Source organism: Ictidomys tridecemlineatus, chromosome 8 (genome assembly GCF_052094955.1).
Source record: "Ictidomys tridecemlineatus isolate mIctTri1 chromosome 8, mIctTri1.hap1, whole genome shotgun sequence".
In the NCBI taxonomy this organism is placed as follows: Eukaryota; Metazoa; Chordata; class Mammalia; order Rodentia; family Sciuridae; genus Ictidomys; species Ictidomys tridecemlineatus.
This window is the reverse complement of record NC_135484.1, coordinates 127,075,388-127,093,325: the sequence shown is the minus strand read 5'-3', so window position 1 is coordinate 127,093,325 and position 17,938 is coordinate 127,075,388. Positions and strand designations below refer to the sequence as shown.

Sequence of the window (17,938 nt, the reverse complement as noted above, 5' to 3'; positions counted from 1 at the left end):
GATTTATGGGTATTGATTTTATATCCTGCTGCTTTTCTGAATTTACTAGTTTTCTGGCAGAGGTTTTTAGATCCTTTAAGTACAGAATCATGTCATCAGCAAATAATGACAATTTGAGTTCTTCTTTTCCTATTTGTATCCCTTTAATTTCTTTCATCTGTCTAATTGCTCTGTCTAGAGTTTCAAAAACTATGCTGAATAAAAGTGGTGAAAGAGCGCATCTGTGTCTTGTTCCAGTTTTTAGAGGGGATACTTCTAATTTTTCTCAATTTAGAATGATGTTGGCCTTGGGTTTAGGATAGATAGCTTTTACAATGTTGAAGTATGTTCCTACTATTCCTAGTTTTTTTGAGGATTTTGAAATATAAAAAGGTCCTATATTTTGTCAAATGCTTTCTCTGCATCAATTGATATAATCATTATTCTTATGTTTAAGTCTATTGATGTAATGGATTATATTTGTTGATTTCCATATGGTGAACCAAACTTGCATCACTGGAACAAACCCCACTTGATCATTGTGTACTGGGTTTTTTTTAATCATGTTTTTGTGCGTAATTTGCCAGAATTTTACTGAGAATTTCTGTATTAATGTTCATCAGAGATATTGGTCTAAATTTTTTTTTCCTTGATGTGTCTCTGCCTGATTTTGGTATCAAGATGATACTAGCTTTGTAGAATAAGTTTGAAAAAGTTTCTTCCTTTTCTATTTCATGGAAGTATTGGTATTAATTCTTTTTTATAGATCTTGTAGAACCCAGATGTGAATCCATCTGGTCCCAGTCTTTTCTTAGTTGGTAGGCTTTTGATGGAGTCTTTTTTTTTTTTTTCACTTTGTTGAAATCCATCTGTTTAAATCAATCTGTTTAAATCCTCTTGACTCAGTTTGGGTTGATAATGTGCCTCTAGAAATTTGTCAGGGTCTTCAAGGTTTTCTATTTTACTGGAGTATAAATGTTTAAAATAGTTTCTAATTTTCTTCTATTTTTCAATAGTCTGTCATGATATTTCCTTTTTCACCACAATTTTAGTAATTTAAGTTTTTTCCCTCCTTCTATTTATTAGGGTTGTTAAGGGTTCAATTTCTGCCCTGATTTAATTCCTGTCTTCTTCGACTTTAGTGTTAGTTTGTTCTTCTTTTTCTAGGACTTTGAGATGTAATGTCAGGTCACTTATTTTTTGACTTTTTCTTCTTTTAATGAATGAGTTTAATGCAGTGAACTTTCCTCTTAACACTGCTTTCATAGTATACCATAGATTTTGATAAGTTGTATCAGAGTTCTCATTTATCTCTAAGATTTTTTTTATCTCTTCCCTTATATCTTCTGTTATCCATGCATCATTCACAGGTGTTGGAGTAACTTGACTTTTTAATTTTATCATTGATTTCTAATTTAATTACATTCTGGTCAGATAGAATGCAGGATAGTGTCTCTATTGTTTTTCATGTTTGTTAAGACTTGCTTTGTGGCATAACATATGGTCTATTTTGGAGAAGGATCTATATTCTGCTGAGAAGAAAGGGTGTTTTGTCATTGATGGATGGAATCTTCCAAATTTGTCTGTTAAGTACAAATTATTGATTGTATTATTGAGTTCTATAATTTCTTTGTTTAGGTTTTGTTTAGAAGATGTATCCAGTGGTGAGAGAAGTATATTAAAGTCACCCAGTATTATTGTGTTGTAGTTTATTCAGTTCTTGTATTTGAAAAAGCTTTATCCCCTTTCACTAGCTTTGGTTTGAAATCCACTTTATTCAGTATGAGGATGGAAACCGAAACTGCTCATTGTTTAAGTGGCCCATGTGGGGTACATTTTTTTCCTACCCTTTTACCTTCAGTCTATGGATGACCTTTCCTGTGAGATTAGTCACTTAAAGACAACATATTGTTGGGTCTTCTTTTTAAATAATCCAATCTGTCAGTCTATGTCTTTTAATTGATGAGTTTAGGCCATTCACATTTGGGGGTTATTATTGAAATGTGATTTGTATTCCCAGATATCTTCGTTTATTTTTGGTTTTTAAATTGATTTGGTTTCTCCTTTGATTTGCCTTTTCTTTAGTGTAATTCCTCTCTTTGCTGATTTTCATTGTTGTTTTTCATTTCCTCCTCCTGGAACATTTTACTGAGGTACTCTGTAATGAAGGCTTTCTCACTGAAAATTATTTTAACTTTTGTTTATTATGACATGTTTTTATTTTGTCATCAAATCTGAAGCTTAATTTTGCTGCATATAAGATTCTTTGTTGGCATTCAATTTCTTTCAGAGCTTGGTATATTTTGTTCCAGGACTTTGAGGGTCTCGGTTAAAAAATGTGCTGAGATACAAATTGGTATTGTGCCATGTCATATGATTTCTCTCTCTTGCAGCCTTTAAGACTCTATCCTTATTCTGTATTGTCAGGCATTGTCATAATTTGCCTTGGTATGCATCTATTATAATTTTATATGTTTGGTGTGCAGTAAGCCTCTTGTATTTGATTTTCCAATTCATTCTTCATGCTTGGGAAATTTTCTGACATTATCTCATTGAAGAGATTGTGCATTCCTTTGGTTTGTATCTCTGTGCCTTCCTCTATCCCAATAAATCTTAGATTTGGTCTTTTGATGCTATCTAATAATTCTTGGATGTTCTATTCCTGGTTTCTTACATGAACACATCTTTACTGTGTGGTCAACTTTATTTTCCAGATTGTACACCTTGACTTTATTATCTGATTTTCATGGGGAAGATGGCCAGTGTCTCATTGGGGGGTTCTTCTGCCCAAAGGAATCCAATCCACGTTAAGTAGCCACACTAAATATTAATATCTCAAATAATTAAGCCACCCTAAATCTTAATATCACAAATAATAAACAAATAATAAAACACAAATGCTCAGAAATATATTTACAAAACAAAGCCCCTGATAGATCTAGTTCACAAGGATTCTTGAACTAGACAAAGACATAATGGCTCCAGTGGTTCATTTAAGGAGGTACCTTAAAGGCAGGGGTATGGTTTCAAGGGCAGAGTCTTGCTTTGTGATGTCTTGCAATCAGCAAGTTGATTGACATCTTGGCAGGTCACAGTCATCTCTGGTGATGTGTGGGATCTTAGGTAGAGTTTAAGGGGGACGTTCACCTGCATTGGGTGGTCAATCACTGTGGGGAGTGCCCCAGGAAGTTCACGGTGCCAGATTTAACCCATCAGAAGACTACTATATGCAACATAGTCCACACCCAGCCCACAGATGGCTCATGACATCTAATGTTCTGTCTTCCAAGTGATTCAGTGTGTTGGTGATGCTTTCTATTGAGTTTTTTTTATTTGATTTTTTGTTTCCTTCATTTCAAGGATTTTGATTTTTTTTTTCAGAATCTCTATCTCTTTCTTGAAGTAAACATCTACAAACTTGCCAATATTTGTTCCTTTATCTCTTTATTGGTGAGATCAATGGTTGCCTGTGTTTGCTCTCTTATTTCTTTGTTGGAGTGATCAGTTTTGACCTGTAGGTGCTCATTTAAGTCATTCTATAATCCACAGATTATTTTAATTATGTATATTATGAACTCTTTCTCTAACATTTCATCAACTGTTCTGTTCATGAGTTCTGTTATTGTAGTATCCTGGTTTGTTTGGGGTTCTTTCTTCCTTTATTTAAAATTTCTTTAAAAATTTTGTCTATGTGTCTCCTTTTTTTTGCAGTGCTGATCTGAGGTATTACAGTTTCTTCCCTATAATCTTCTAGTATAAACTCAGATTATCTGTACCTCATCTTGGTGTTGGCCTTCCAGACCCTGCTGGTTTCCCAGGATGGATGTTACTGCAACTATAGGTGGTGGCAGCAATAGCAGAGGTAAATGGAGATAGCAGTGGGGGGTGTCCCAAAATGGATGCAACTTCTTTCAGAGATGGGGCTGAAAGGGTGGGCCTTACACTGGCTTTCTGTGATCGTATGCCTGGGCCTGGTCTCCAGCATGGATCTCCTGGTCTAACCTGGGCTTGTACCTAACCTGGGCTTGCGCTCCCACACTGGTGACCGGGGGAGATTCCAGGTCTGGGCCTGGATCCTGCATAGGTTGGCAGATCAGCAGGAGTGGTCGTAGGCCTGGACTTAGATCCAGCATAGGTTGGCAGGTCAGCCAGAGGGGTCCTAGATCAAGGCCTGGGCTCCTACAGGGTTGGCATGGGTCTGCCAGTGGTGGGGTAGACCTGGATCTAACCTGGGCCTGGGCTTCTACAAGGTTGGCAGGGGCAGTCCTGGGTTGGGGCCTGGGTTCCAGAATTGTGCAGAAACTTTTTAATGTGATGATACCAATTTTCTATTCTTGTTTAATTCTTGAGTTTTAGTAGTCTTATTAAGAAAGATGGTATTTGGGCAAATATGTTGGAGCATCCACCCTATGTTTCCTATAACAATTTAACTGTTTCTGGTCAAATTCATAATTCTTTAATCTACTTTGAGTTGCTTTTTGTACAGAGTGAGAAATAGGAATCTAGTTTTATTCTTCTACATATGACCATCCAGTTTACCTAGAACTATTTGTTAAAAAAAATTTTTCCCCAAAATATATTTTTGACAACTTTGTCAATGATAAGATGACTTTGCCAATGTGAATTTATGTCTGTGTCTTCTATTTTATTCTGTTGGTCTTCCTGTCTATTTTCATACCAGTACTTTGCTTTCCTTTTGTTACCATAACTCTGTAGTATAATTTGAGATCAGGTATTTTGATGCCTCCAGTATCACGTTTATTACTGACTATTTCTTTGGCTACTCTGGTTTTATATTTTTTCTTACAAATTTTAGGACTTTTTTTCTAGTTTTATGAAGAACATAATTGATATTTTCATGGGCATCACATTGATTCTTTAGATTACTTTTGGTAATATGGCTACATTAAAGATATTAATTATGCTTATCCAAGAACATGGGGAAGGCTTACAATCTTCTTAGATTTTTATTATTATTATTATTATTTTCTTCAGTGTTTCACAGTTTTCATTGTAATTACATAGATTTATTCCTGAGGATTTTAGGTTTTTGTTGTTGTTGAATTTTTGTTTGTTTGTTTGTTTTGTTTTATTTTGAGATTGGTGTCAACAGAATTGTTTCTGTGGTTTCTTTTTCAGCAGATTCAATTATACTCTAATATACTCTTATATTGGAATATAAGAAAGCATTTATTTTTGTATGTTGATTTTATACCCTGCTACTTTTCTAAATTTATCAGATCTAGAATCCCCCTGGTGATATTTTTTTTGGAGGGGTCTTCTAAATATAGTATCATGTCATGACCAAACACAGATAGTTAGATTTCTTCCTCTTCTGTTTGTATCCTTTAATTTCCTTATCTTGATTGATTGCTTTAGCTACAGTCTTAATAATTATATTGAATAGGATTGGTAAAACTGGACATCCATGTCTTGTTCCTGATTTGAGAGAAAAGGCTTTCATTTTTTCTCTGTTCAGTATAATGTTGGCTTTTGGTGTCTTGTATACAGACTTAATGTGGAGGTAACTTCTTTCTACTTCTAGTTTCTTTAGAGTTTTTAACATTAACATGTGCTGAATTTGGCTGAAGTGTTTTAACCTATTGAGATGATTATGTAATTTTTGTTCTAAATTCTATTTATGTGGTGAATTACATTTATTAATTTCTGCATGTTAAACTAATTCTGCATCTTTGGGATGGGTTCAACTTGATCATAGTGAGCAATCATCTTGATATGTTTTTAAATGTGGATTTATGTCTGTGAGTGGCAGCACAAATCTGTAATCCCAATAACGTGGAGGCTGAGGCAAGAGGGCCAAAAGGTCAAGAACAACCTCAGAAATTTACCAAGATGGCAAAGAACCCTTTGATTCAATCCCCAGTACCTCAAAATTTAAAAAATAAATAAATATTTATTAGCAATTTTTACACCTGTGTTAGTGAAAGATATTTGTAGCCTTCTTTTTTTTTGTTAAAGAGTGAGAGAGAGGGAAAGAGTGGAAGAGAGAGAGAGAATTTTAATATTTATTTTTTAGTATTTGGCGGACACAACATCTTAGTTTGTATGTGGTGCTGAGGATTGAACCCGGGCCGCACACATGCTAGGCGAGCATGCTATTTGTAGCCTTCTTGATGTTTCTTTACTTGGTTTTGTTATCAGTGTGATATGAGCTTCATAGGATGAATTTGGGAGTGTTTACTCCCTTTCTATTTCATAAAATTACTTGAAACAGATTAGATTGATATTAGCTCTTTAAATATATGGAAGAACTCAGTTGAGAATCCTCTGGTTCTGTGCTCTTCTTTGTTGGAATGTTTTTTATTATTGCTTTAATCTCAATGCTTGCCATTGGTATGTTGAGGTTTTCTAGATTCTCTTGGTTCAATTGGTTAGGTTACATATGTCTAGGAATTTGGCACTATCTTCTAGATTTTCTAATTTATTGGAATATAGTTTCCAAAATAGTTCCTAGTGTTCCCTTGGGTTCTAAAAGTATTTGCGGTAGTATGTCTGTGTTATTTAACTTTGAGTTGATGACCAAACTACCAGACAATAACAACTTAAGAGAAAAAAAATTTTATTTGGGGTCATGGTTCAAGAAATTTTGTTCATTGTCAGTCAAGTCCATTTCCCTGGCGCCAAGGTGAGGTAGCATATAGTGCTAGAAGGTCATGGTAGAGGGAAACATCTCCCCTCCTGGCATCCAGGAAGCAAAATGAGAGAGAGAAAAAGAAGAGAAGAAGAAGCCACAAGGAAGATGAATCCTGCCAGGGCAGAACCTCAGTTACCTACTTCCTTCTCCACCCATGCCCTACCTGCACACTGGTAATGCCCAGTGTAAATAGGATGGACTAATTAGATTACAGCTTTCACAATCCAGTCATTTTACTTTCAAACATTCCTGAATTAACATGGGAGCTTTTGAAGAACAATATGTTTAAACCTTAAGAATCTCCTTTTCCATCCCTAATTCTGTACATTTGGGTTTCTGTCTCACTCCTCTAACAAGTTTGACTAAGGGCTTATCAATCATGTTTACATTTTCAAAGAATAAACGCTTTGTTACATTGATCCTTTTGAATTTTTTAGTCTCTATTTTATTGATTTCAGCTCTGATATGGATTATTCCCTGTCTTCAAATGGTTTTGGAATTAATTTCTTCCTCATTCTCTAGTGCCTTTAGATGTACCATTTGATTATTTATTTGGAATTTTTCCTTTTTTTAATGTAAACACTTAAAGCTATGAGTTTTCCTCTTAGGTTTTGATACATTTTATCAATATCCTTGTTTGATTCCAGGATTTTTTCTAGTTCTCCTTTCATTTATTCTTTGGTCCGATCGTCATTGAAAAGAGTATTGTTCAAACTCCATGTGTTTGTGTGGTTTCTCTATTTCATGATGTTGGTTTCTGATTTTATTCCATTAGGGTCTGATATTTTGTGTTTGCTAAGATTTGCTTTGTGGCCTAAAATATGGTCTATTTTAGAGAAGATTCTATGAACTGCTGAGCGGAAAATGAATTAAGCTGTTGTAGAATGAAATATTCTATAGATGTCTGTTAGGTCCATATAATATATAATATTACTTAGGTCAGAAATTATTTATTGATTTTTTTATGTATTATGTCTGAATGACTTGTTGGTGAGAGAGTTGTGTTAAAACTCACCCAGTATCATTGCATTGGGGTCTATCTGAAACTTAATGTCAAGAAGCAACCTCTTTATGTAATTAGGTGCATCAAAATTTAGGGCATAAACATTTATTATCATTATTTCTTCTGGTTGGATTGTTCCTTTTATCAATATGAAGTGACTTTCTTTGTCTTAGCTTGAAGTCTGCTTTCTTGAATAAATCTTACCCTTCCACTTCACTTTCAGCCTATGGCAATCTTTGCCTATAAGTCTCTACAAACAACACATATTTAAATTTGTTTTTTAATCCATATTGCTAGCCTGTGACTTTTAATTGGAGAAGTGAGATCATATACATTCAGAGTTATTATGAATAAATACTTTTTATCTCCTGTCATTTAACTAAATATTTTATGTATTTAGTTAAGTCTCAATTTTATTTGCCTGTCAACTTTTTTTTTGTACCAACTTTTTTTTTTGAACTCAGGAGCACTCAACCACTGAGCCACATCCCCATCCCTATTTAGTATTTTAATTAGATGGGATCTCAATGAGTTGCTTAGCACCTCACTTTTGCTGGCTTTGAACTCACAATTGTTGTGATCTATTTTAGTGAATTTCATCCACTCAGAAGTCTGGGGTTTGTTCTTGAGGTCTCCCATGAGTAGCATTTCTTAAAATATTTTCTGCTGGCTTAATAGTCATGAATTCATTCACTTTTTCTTTATCTTGTGAAGTTTTTATTTCTTCTACAATTCTGAATGATATTTTTGCTGTATATAGCAATCTTGGTTGTACATTGTTTTCTATCAGAATTTAAATTATCTCATTCCACACCCTCTTGAATTTTAGAGTTTGAGCTGAGAAGTCTAAAGTAAACTTGTTGTTTTACATCTAAATTTGTCCTTTTTTCTCTCTCTCTTATGGCTTTTGATACTAATCTTTATTCTCTGTGTTAGGCATTTTAATTATGATGTGTTTTACAGAGTTTCTTTTTTAATCTTGTCATTCAGTGTTCTATATGCCTCTGGTATGTGGATGTAATTCTCATTCCTAAAGTTTGGAAATTATTCTGCTTTATTTCACTAAAAATGATCTTAATGCCAGTAACCTGTACCTCCATGGCATTTTTAATCCCAATGACTCTTAAGTTTGGTCTCTTAATCTTGTCCCAGAGTTCTTGCATATTTGATATTAATATTTTACTTTTATCTTTGCTGCATTCAAAGTACTCATGCTCATATATCCTGTTTTTGAGGCGTGAAGTACTGTTTTCTATGCAATCTAATCTGTTTACAATACTTTCAAGTGGATTTTTAATTTGATTTATTGTGGCTTTTATTTCCAGTAATTAGATTAGTTTCTTTTAGAATCTTTATGTCTTTATTGGAATGGTCTTTGATCACCTTCAGCTGCCTTATTGACTTATTATTTAGATATTCTTCTAGTGCAGTGATCATTTCAATAAATAATTTTATAGTCTCTTTGGAATATCACTTGCTTCCATATCTATGGGTTTCTTTGTTGTAGGGGGCATTTTTGCCAGTTTCATAGTGAACTCCACCAAGTATACCCTAGGCCACACTATAAGAGTTTGTCAGGAAAGTATGGCAACATTTCCTATGAAATTTTGGTTCCACAGCAGAAAACTTCAGTGTGGCCTATTAAAGATGGCTCCCAACTCAGCTCTACATTTTTCACTTGGGAAATATGAAGCACTTTTGAAAGACCAGTTCACTGTGCAGGCTATGATTGAGCTAAGTTTAGACTGCTTTACTATGTTAGAATTTTGGAATATCAATTTTTTCCATTGTGTTTTTCTGTTCTTGTTTGTTACACTTTACTTCTGTAGTTAACTGGCAATGTTGCCATGCTGGATTGGCACCAATATACTCATTATTGTCTTAAGTTAAAAGCATTCAAGTTTCTGGGTCTTTATAATCCTCTCACTGTTAAATATTGAATTTCCATGAATTTATTGTTATCCACCTCACTGAAAAGTAGTACTCCCACAGCTTGACTCCCAAGCTTCAGATAAACTAGAAAGTGCAGCTTTCCTCTACTCAGCTATCTTTGATATTGATAATGATTAATGCATGCATTTTTCCCTTTCCTCAGTGAAGAGTTTTTCCAGTAAGTGGCCCTAGATTTTTAAAGGAACATTGTAAGAATTTCCACTGAAGATATTTAATGTGGTATTGCAGGATAATTTTGCTTTTAAGTGACTCATTCTTTTTTTTTTTTTCAATAGAAAGTATCCAAATCTGTGAACTAGATCAGATTTAGAAGCTGGTGAGGATATTTCCCACTGGGAGAACCATTCAAATAAAAATTCCAGTAGTTTTTTTTTTTTAAATTATTAGGATGTTCTTAAAGTTCATAAATAAATACAAAGAGCACAAACTGAAAGGAAATATTCAATCTAGAGGACATGTACTACCAGATATCAGACTTATTTAAATTTATATTAAGACCATATGTAATTGGGCAGTATTTGTACTATAATTGAAAACCAGAAAGTTGAGAGGCAGAACTGTAATTGTATTTGAAAAAACATATGTGTAACTTGTGATAAAGAGAACACAGAAGTGGGTACGGGATAGGATTTTCAAGAAGTGATTTTCTGTAATTCAGATATTGGTCCGAAAAAGGTTAATATTGACATTTATTCTACAGGAAGAAATGGCAAATGCTTTTATATTAACGATTTTTTAAAATAATTTTACATAATTTTTTGTATTTATATAAAATTTATTTGCTTTGCAAGTATTTCATGATGTGATTTTTCATATTTTCCCCTATGGCCCAGTTACCATTTCCATGATTTCTCATTAATTGCAACTGGGAGTTTGGCTCCCCAAGGTCAAAATTTCTACCACACCCCATCCTAAAGTCACTCTATTCTGTAAGGATTTAAAAAAAGATATTCTGGGTATCTCTGAATAATTTCAAATATGTTATAAAAGACAAGTCAATATTTTGGTAGGATTTATATACAAAGAAAGTTAGACCCAGCAGAACTGCGCAAAGTGAATCATTACTTTAAAGTGGAAAAATGGAGCAAAACTAAGGGGTAAGGAGCATGACAGAACCTCAGAGATGCTTCTTTTAGAGAATGAAATACCACACTTGTAAAAAAAAGGGAAGTTACTATTATTTGTTATGCTTTTTCTAGATCTTAAATGTATGCTTAGAGAACTGTCATTTTGATAGCAATTTGTCATATGGTTAGTTAGACTACAGCCAACAGAATAAAAAAGGCAAAAATGAAATAAGTGAATCAAAAATAATATCATCAGGAATATAATTCCTTTACAACAAAAGAATTAAAACCTGGAACTTAACTGGGAATCCATCTGGTCCTGGACTTTTCTTGGTTGGTAGGCTTTTGATGGCATTTTCTATTTCATTACTTGAAATTTATCTGTTTAAATCGTATATGACCTGATTCATTTTGGGTAGGTCATATGTCTCTAGAAATTTGTTGATGTCTTTTATATTTTCTATTTTATTAAAGTATATGTTTTCAAAATTGTTTCTAATCATCTTCTGCATTTCAGACATGTCTGTTGTGATATTTACTTTATTTAAATCTGAATAGCACAAGTGAGTCAGGTTATTTTTGTTTTCATTTCTAGAATTGTTGCTTATGAGAGTAGCTAAAAAATGGAGGAATTATCTGAGTAGTTCTAAAGCACAAACAAATCTTTTCCCCTTCGAACTAATGTGGATTTATTAAGAAATCACATTAGAGTTTTGAAACTGATTTAAATAATCAAGTAGATGGGTCCCTATTTACTAAGATGTCATTCATAGTTTTTTATATAGTAACTTGTTTTTTTGTTTGTTTGTTTTTGGTACTAAGGATTGAACTCAGGGGCACTCAACCACTGAGCTACATCCCCAGCCCTATTTTGTATTTTATTTAGAGACAGGGTCTCACTGAGTTGCTTAGCATCTCTCTTTTGCTAAGGCTGGCATTGAACTCACAATTCTCCTGCTTCAGCCTCCCAAGCTGTTGGGATTACAGGTGTGTTCCACCTTGTCCAGCTATATATTAACTTTTAATGTGGAAGAAATCACCAGTGGACCATGAGGCACTATAAATTTGTTTTGGCAATACAAGTTTGCTGACAAAAAGTTTGCTAACATGCACCTTTTGAGTGCTTCAATGAGTTTGTTATTTAGTTAAGTACCATGCACAGTAAAACAAGATGAACAGGTACTTGATTTCAAGTACAATTTAATTATGTATCTGGCTCACAATTATGTCCTTTTTTGATTAAAAATAAAGATATTTAACTAGTAAGGGAAACATGAAAAAAACTTTGAATGATTGATGTGAGATGTTTAAAGTAGGATATAAAATTATTTTTCAAAGATATCTCCAACTTAGACTTACTATTTTATGATTAGTCTTTGAAATCAAGTCCTGTACAATAAAAAAGTCATTCCTAAAGTCTATCATTTTCAGAAAACATCATTAAAATCAGAATGCTTCTTTCTTTCCTTTTCCCTTGTTTCACTGAAATTAGTAGTGAAAATGGTCTCTGACAATGTTAAAGTTATACCTGGCCATGGATAAAATTTTGGGTTCAGTGAATTCTGGTCTTAGGAAATTTTATTATATTTTTATTGTTTGCTCCCCTTTATGAGATCTCTGGAAGTTCTACAATGTCCAAACTACCACCTATGAATGAAAACCATCATATACTGTAGAAAGATCTCTTTTTTCCATAAAAAAGTCTCATATTTATATAAAAAAATCCCAACATAAATGGCAAATGAACACATTACAAGGGAAGAGCATACATTTTAGCAAGATAAAATATTAACATAAAGGAATTAAATTTTTATTATTTTTTGGCTGGCTGTCAAGTAATTCTGTGTATTTTTACTATTAATATGATTAACCTGAAGAAAATATTTTAGCCACTATGAAAAGATAACCACTTACAAAAATTTAACAGTTAGTATTGATACCTTTTTATTTTATCCATCTCTGTGCTGTTTTATACCAGCTTGTTGAATCTCCATAACAATAGTTACTTGAATGAATTACCCAAGGACATAAAAGTTTTGATTATTTATATTATAAAATATGATATAAATGAAATATCTGTTCTCTCCCCTTTTAGGAACTGCCTGCTTGAATGATTTAATCATGGATCTGAGAAGGAAGATAAAAAGCACAATATCAGTTATACTGTATGGAAATAAAACCTGGAGTTCTGGTATTGAGTGCATGTTATAAAGGTTCCATTGCCATAAAGTTTATCTGATATTGTACTTTGCATCTTTCTTGTTTAATAACATCTATTGTGTATTCACTCATTATATAAATATTCACTGAATAAGATTTATAAAAGCAGAACACAATTGTATAATGAAAATCATTAATAATCTCAAACCTATTGATAATTCTAATTAATATTTTTGTTGTGTATTTTCTTATGCTTTGTATATACATATTTCAATGATAATAGAAATATACTTTACATTTTATACTATGCCTATTTTATGTAATAAGATATTATGAGGATCATGAAAAAGTAATACATATTTAAAATTAATTTTAGTGACACAAAAAAATCAATAGAAAAAACAAAATGTATTCAGTATTCTTTATTCTGAAATAATATTAATTATTTTCACTTTCATTAATATATCAATTGTGCATATCCTAGAAGGTGAGTAATTATATGCATCTGATTATATATGAAAATAACTTATTTAAGAAAATTTTCAAGATAAATTATAATATTAAAATTGGCATTTCTTCACACTTACAATTTTTGCTGATGTTTTAAACTTTGTTATAAAAGATCTTATTTATATAATAATTTTTTGATACTGTGCTTTGGTAACTGTTCATTTTATGAACTAAGGTTTTTTAATAATTGAATCTCAGAATAGTAATTATTTCTAAATTATGTTAAATTGTCTAATTATTCCTAACATTTTTACTTATCATTTGACTTTATGATTTCATTGTGATGTGTAGTAAGCCAGCTTACTGTTCTGTCCAAGATAACATTCTACTTTGCTTAATGTACTTTCTCATCTCCTTAAAATAAAGAGTGACCTTAAATTCAGGCATGCAGATAAAATGGAGATGATTTTATCCATCTCTTTGCCATATAATATCCAAGGTTTAAAAAAAATGTTACTAAATGCTTGTTTAAATATGCACACAGTGCAGGTTTGTCCATTTATCCTGGTGGCTACATACAATAGTAGTTATAAGCACAGGATTTTAATTGAGGTAGTCCAAGAGTAGGCTTGCTCTGTCACTTACTACCTACACCATTGCAAGGCAAGTTATTTAACCTTTCTGAAATTCAGCATTCTTGTCTATAAAATGGGTATGACTAATGAATTTATGAGGATTATATGAAATGAACAAGGCACTTAAAGACAAATACATGCTCTCATATGTTCCACCTGAAAGAGTTGACCTCATAGAACTACAGAACAAAATAGAAATTACCAAGAGCTGGAGCAGTTGAGGGAAGGGATTGGAGAGATGATGTTCAAAGATACAAAATTTCAGTTAGGTAGGAGCAATAAATCAAAGAGATCTATTGTATAACATGGTGACTACAATTAATAAAGATATATTTAAATCTTGAAAAATACCAACAGAGTTGATGTAGTGTTCTCATCACAAAAATGACAATTACTTGAGATCATACATATGTTATTAAATTCAGTCATTCTATTATATGTAGTATAGTGCAGAATTTTATATATATCACTTTTTATACATAACATACAATTCTATGCCAATTAAAAATAAAATAATAATAAAATAGATTGGATTTCCTTAAAAATGTCCAAAATTCTGCCATAAGAATGAAAAGAATTACATATGACTTTATCATAAAAACAAATAACAATTGTATTAAAAGGAAATGATACATATATAGTACTTATAAAAGCCCTTCATTAAGAATCACTTTATAAATATGATTTTATCATAAAAACAAATGACAATTGTGTTAAAAGGAAATGATACATATGTAGTACTTATAAAAGCCCTTCATTAAGAATCATTTTATGAATAATAATGATTATTACTGTTGAAAAGTAATATTTACTTTTATGTCATGCATTTTACATAGTTGAAAGTTTGAATAAAACATTCTTACTTGAATTGTTTTATATGTAAACAAAATTAAACATACAGATAGTACATGTATAGATGTGTGTGTGCACATGATCATGTATTTGGTAATTGTCACATCCAAGACAAACATCAGAGAAGTTTTAAATACATTATTCAGAGCTTTTCCACTTTCCTATGGAAAATCTATTATGTAAGCATCCTTCCCAGAAAACAGAAAATTATATGACAATTAAGCTTAATTACAAAAGAGCCTAGCTTTAGAATTTTTCTACTTGGAAGTATGGCTAAGCATGTAATACTGATACAACCTATGGAAATCACTATTGCATTTGTAGTTTTTGTTATTTTATATATATATATATATATATATATATATATATATATATATATATATATATATATAATTTCTTTTAAATATAGATGTGCTTTTTTTACTAAGGAAAGTAAGTGAAACATTATGTGCTATTAGTCTTAGACATGTTTACTCCTACTAATTTACTTATCTCTTGGCTAAATATCATCAAATTAATTTCATGAGTGTATTGCCTCACTTCCTTGAAGTTTTACCCATATAAATTTAATTACAGTAAGCAGAAAGGATAAATACAGTAAGAAGGGAGGATAATTTGCTTTCATTGATAGTGCCTTTGATGGACAGTAATTTTCATCTTCCATAATACAAAACCATTCAAAAGTCAGAAGAAAATAAATTGAATTAAAAGGAAAAACATTAGAAAACATATTGAATAGACTTAATGAAGCTCCCATGAATTTTCCACTTTCTTCAATCTTTCCAATATCTTTTATAACAAATATCTTGTAATACATCTATACTATGTGTATTTTTGTAAAACCTCTTTACATGTGAAAAATCATGGATTAAATGCAGTTGCTAAAATATAGATACACTTAACTGTGGATGCTATTTTTCTTACTGAGATAATGAAAGGAAATACATTAATGATTTTATTTGTCTCAACATCCCCTTTCCAGTTTTTTCTGTTACATGCAGATTCACAAGCCAACTTTAAGTTCTAAGCCCAAAATAATCAGGATCTCAAAATTCTACCCTTGATGTTTCCAGCAAGTAGTGCCACAGCAATGAGAAGATTCAACAACACTTTCCATCATCTCAGTGGCTTTGTTTTAGTAGGTTTCTCTGAATGGCCCAAACTAGAAATGTTTCTTTTTGTGATCATCTCTATCTTTTATATATTGACCCTTCTTGGAAATTCAGCTATCATTTTCTTGTCCCGCTTTGACACCAGACTTCATACCTCCATGTATTTCTTTCTGGCTAATCTCTCCTTTTTGGACCTCTGCTATACAACTTCCACAGTCCCCCAGATGCTGATAAATATACACAGTCACAAAAGACGCATCAGCTACGTGGGATGTATAGCTCAACTTTTCATCTTCCTAGGTCTAGGATCTAGTGAATGTTTACTTCTCTCAGTAATGGCCTATGATCGATATGTAGCTATCTGCCAGCCTCTCCACTACACAGTTATCATGCATTCTCGGCTATGCCAACAACTAGCAACAGTGGCTTGGATAACAGGTTTCAGCAACTCCTTGGTGCAAACAGTGCTGACGTTCTTATTACCTCGCTGTGGCCAATATCGAGTAGAGAGTTTCTTCTGTGAGGTACCTGCCATGCTTCAATTATCATGTGTGGATACATGGATCAATGAGGTGGAGATGTATGCAGCTGTGATCGTCATAAAAGTTATTCCTGTTGGATTAATTCTTTTCTCTTACATCAACATTTTCAGAGCCGTAGTAAGGATTCAGTCTTCTGAAGGTCGAAAAAAGGCCTTCAACACATGTGGGTCTCATCTTCTGGTGGTCATCATGTTCTATGGCTCTGCCATTAGTGGTTATGCATATATGGCACCCAAGAGTAACTCAGCCAAATTGAAGGGCAAGCTTCTTGCACTCTTCTATGGACTCATAACTCCAATGCTCAATCCCCTTATCTACACCTTGAGAAATAAGGATGTTAAGAGAGCAATAAACAAGCTACTAGGGAGAGAACAAGAGCAAGGGTGGAACATGGCTTAGGAGAATACAGTCTTGCCATAATTCAGATTACACACTTCCACAATACTTACTGTTAATTGCTATCATTCATACCACCCCTCCAAATAGTGGTTGATGATAGCTGAATGAATATTCTCTCTCAGATATTAGAGCTATAAAAATAATGAATATTCACAAATGTTAGATGTCATATTCTGGTTAGTATATGTTGTATTTTATGGTAAATTTTTCAATTAATAAGCATATGACTTCTTATCCCACAACACATTAAGACTACTGGAGAAGGTAGTAATCCTGAGACTTTTAAAAAAATCATGAAGGTGACTGCTTGAAATGACTAAATTAGGCCATAATGTAATATACCAAGAATCAAGCTGAAACTTCATTTCCTCTTTGTATATTTTTAGATTATTGGAAGCACAATTTTTTATATCTAATTTTATTTTAATCAACTTTAAGATGACATTCTCTGTGAGTCAAGTGGATGCTGTGGTCATCTAGATTGTTCTGGAAAAAGAAGGGAAAACACATAATAACTCCGTACAATGCTTCCAACTCTTTTTTTTCATGTATCTGGCAGCTTTTGTAGCATATATCTATGACACTATACCTCAGTTTACAGAAGTTTTTCTTCATGGTTAAAACATGGAGAACACAGGTACACATACATATTTCAGCAATGACCTACTGATCTGAGAGACATCTTGCTGCCAAATGAGTGTGTATTTTATTCTAGGTGTTCAAACATTTTGATCAGCATTATCATAGCTATTCTCAGCAGGCCAAATTGATGTGGAATAATAACATTTTTTTCTCCAAACTTAATGGCAAGAAATCCAATAGCTTCTGAGGTTTTCCCTGTACATGGGGCAGATATTCTTAATACCTCATTTTAAGAACTCTATTATGTATTTGTTGGTGGATGAATGGTCTGTATTTTGATAAAGGTGTTTGGACTTGACACAATTAAGAGTCTCCTGTATGCACTCTGAAAATCGTCCAAATATCTAAAAGAACATTCCTACTAGCAATGTATTTCATTACATTTGTATCACTTTATTATCTTCATTTATAGGTTCTTGTGTACACATAGGAAATAGTGGGAAAAAACAGACTGAATGTTCACCTTGGTGAGGTTACAATAGAAAAAGT

At 32.6% G+C, this 17,938-nt stretch overlaps 1 protein-coding gene across 1 annotated transcript; it reads left to right on the top strand.

Annotated features, from left to right (window-relative positions):
* The first annotated feature begins 15,844 nt into the window (after positions 1-15,844).
* Positions 15,845-16,807, top strand: LOC101959405 (olfactory receptor 2Y1B). The gene has a single exon (XM_005341223.3). It carries the CDS (start codon positions 15,845-15,847, stop codon positions 16,805-16,807), a length of 963 nt encoding a protein of 320 aa, XP_005341280.3.
* Positions 16,808-17,938: the final 1,131 nt, after the last annotated feature.

Coding starts and splice junctions, on each gene's coding strand:
- LOC101959405 (XM_005341223.3), top strand. CDS start 15,845: ATGAGAAGATTCAACAACACTTTCCATCATCTCAGTGGCTTTGTTTTA.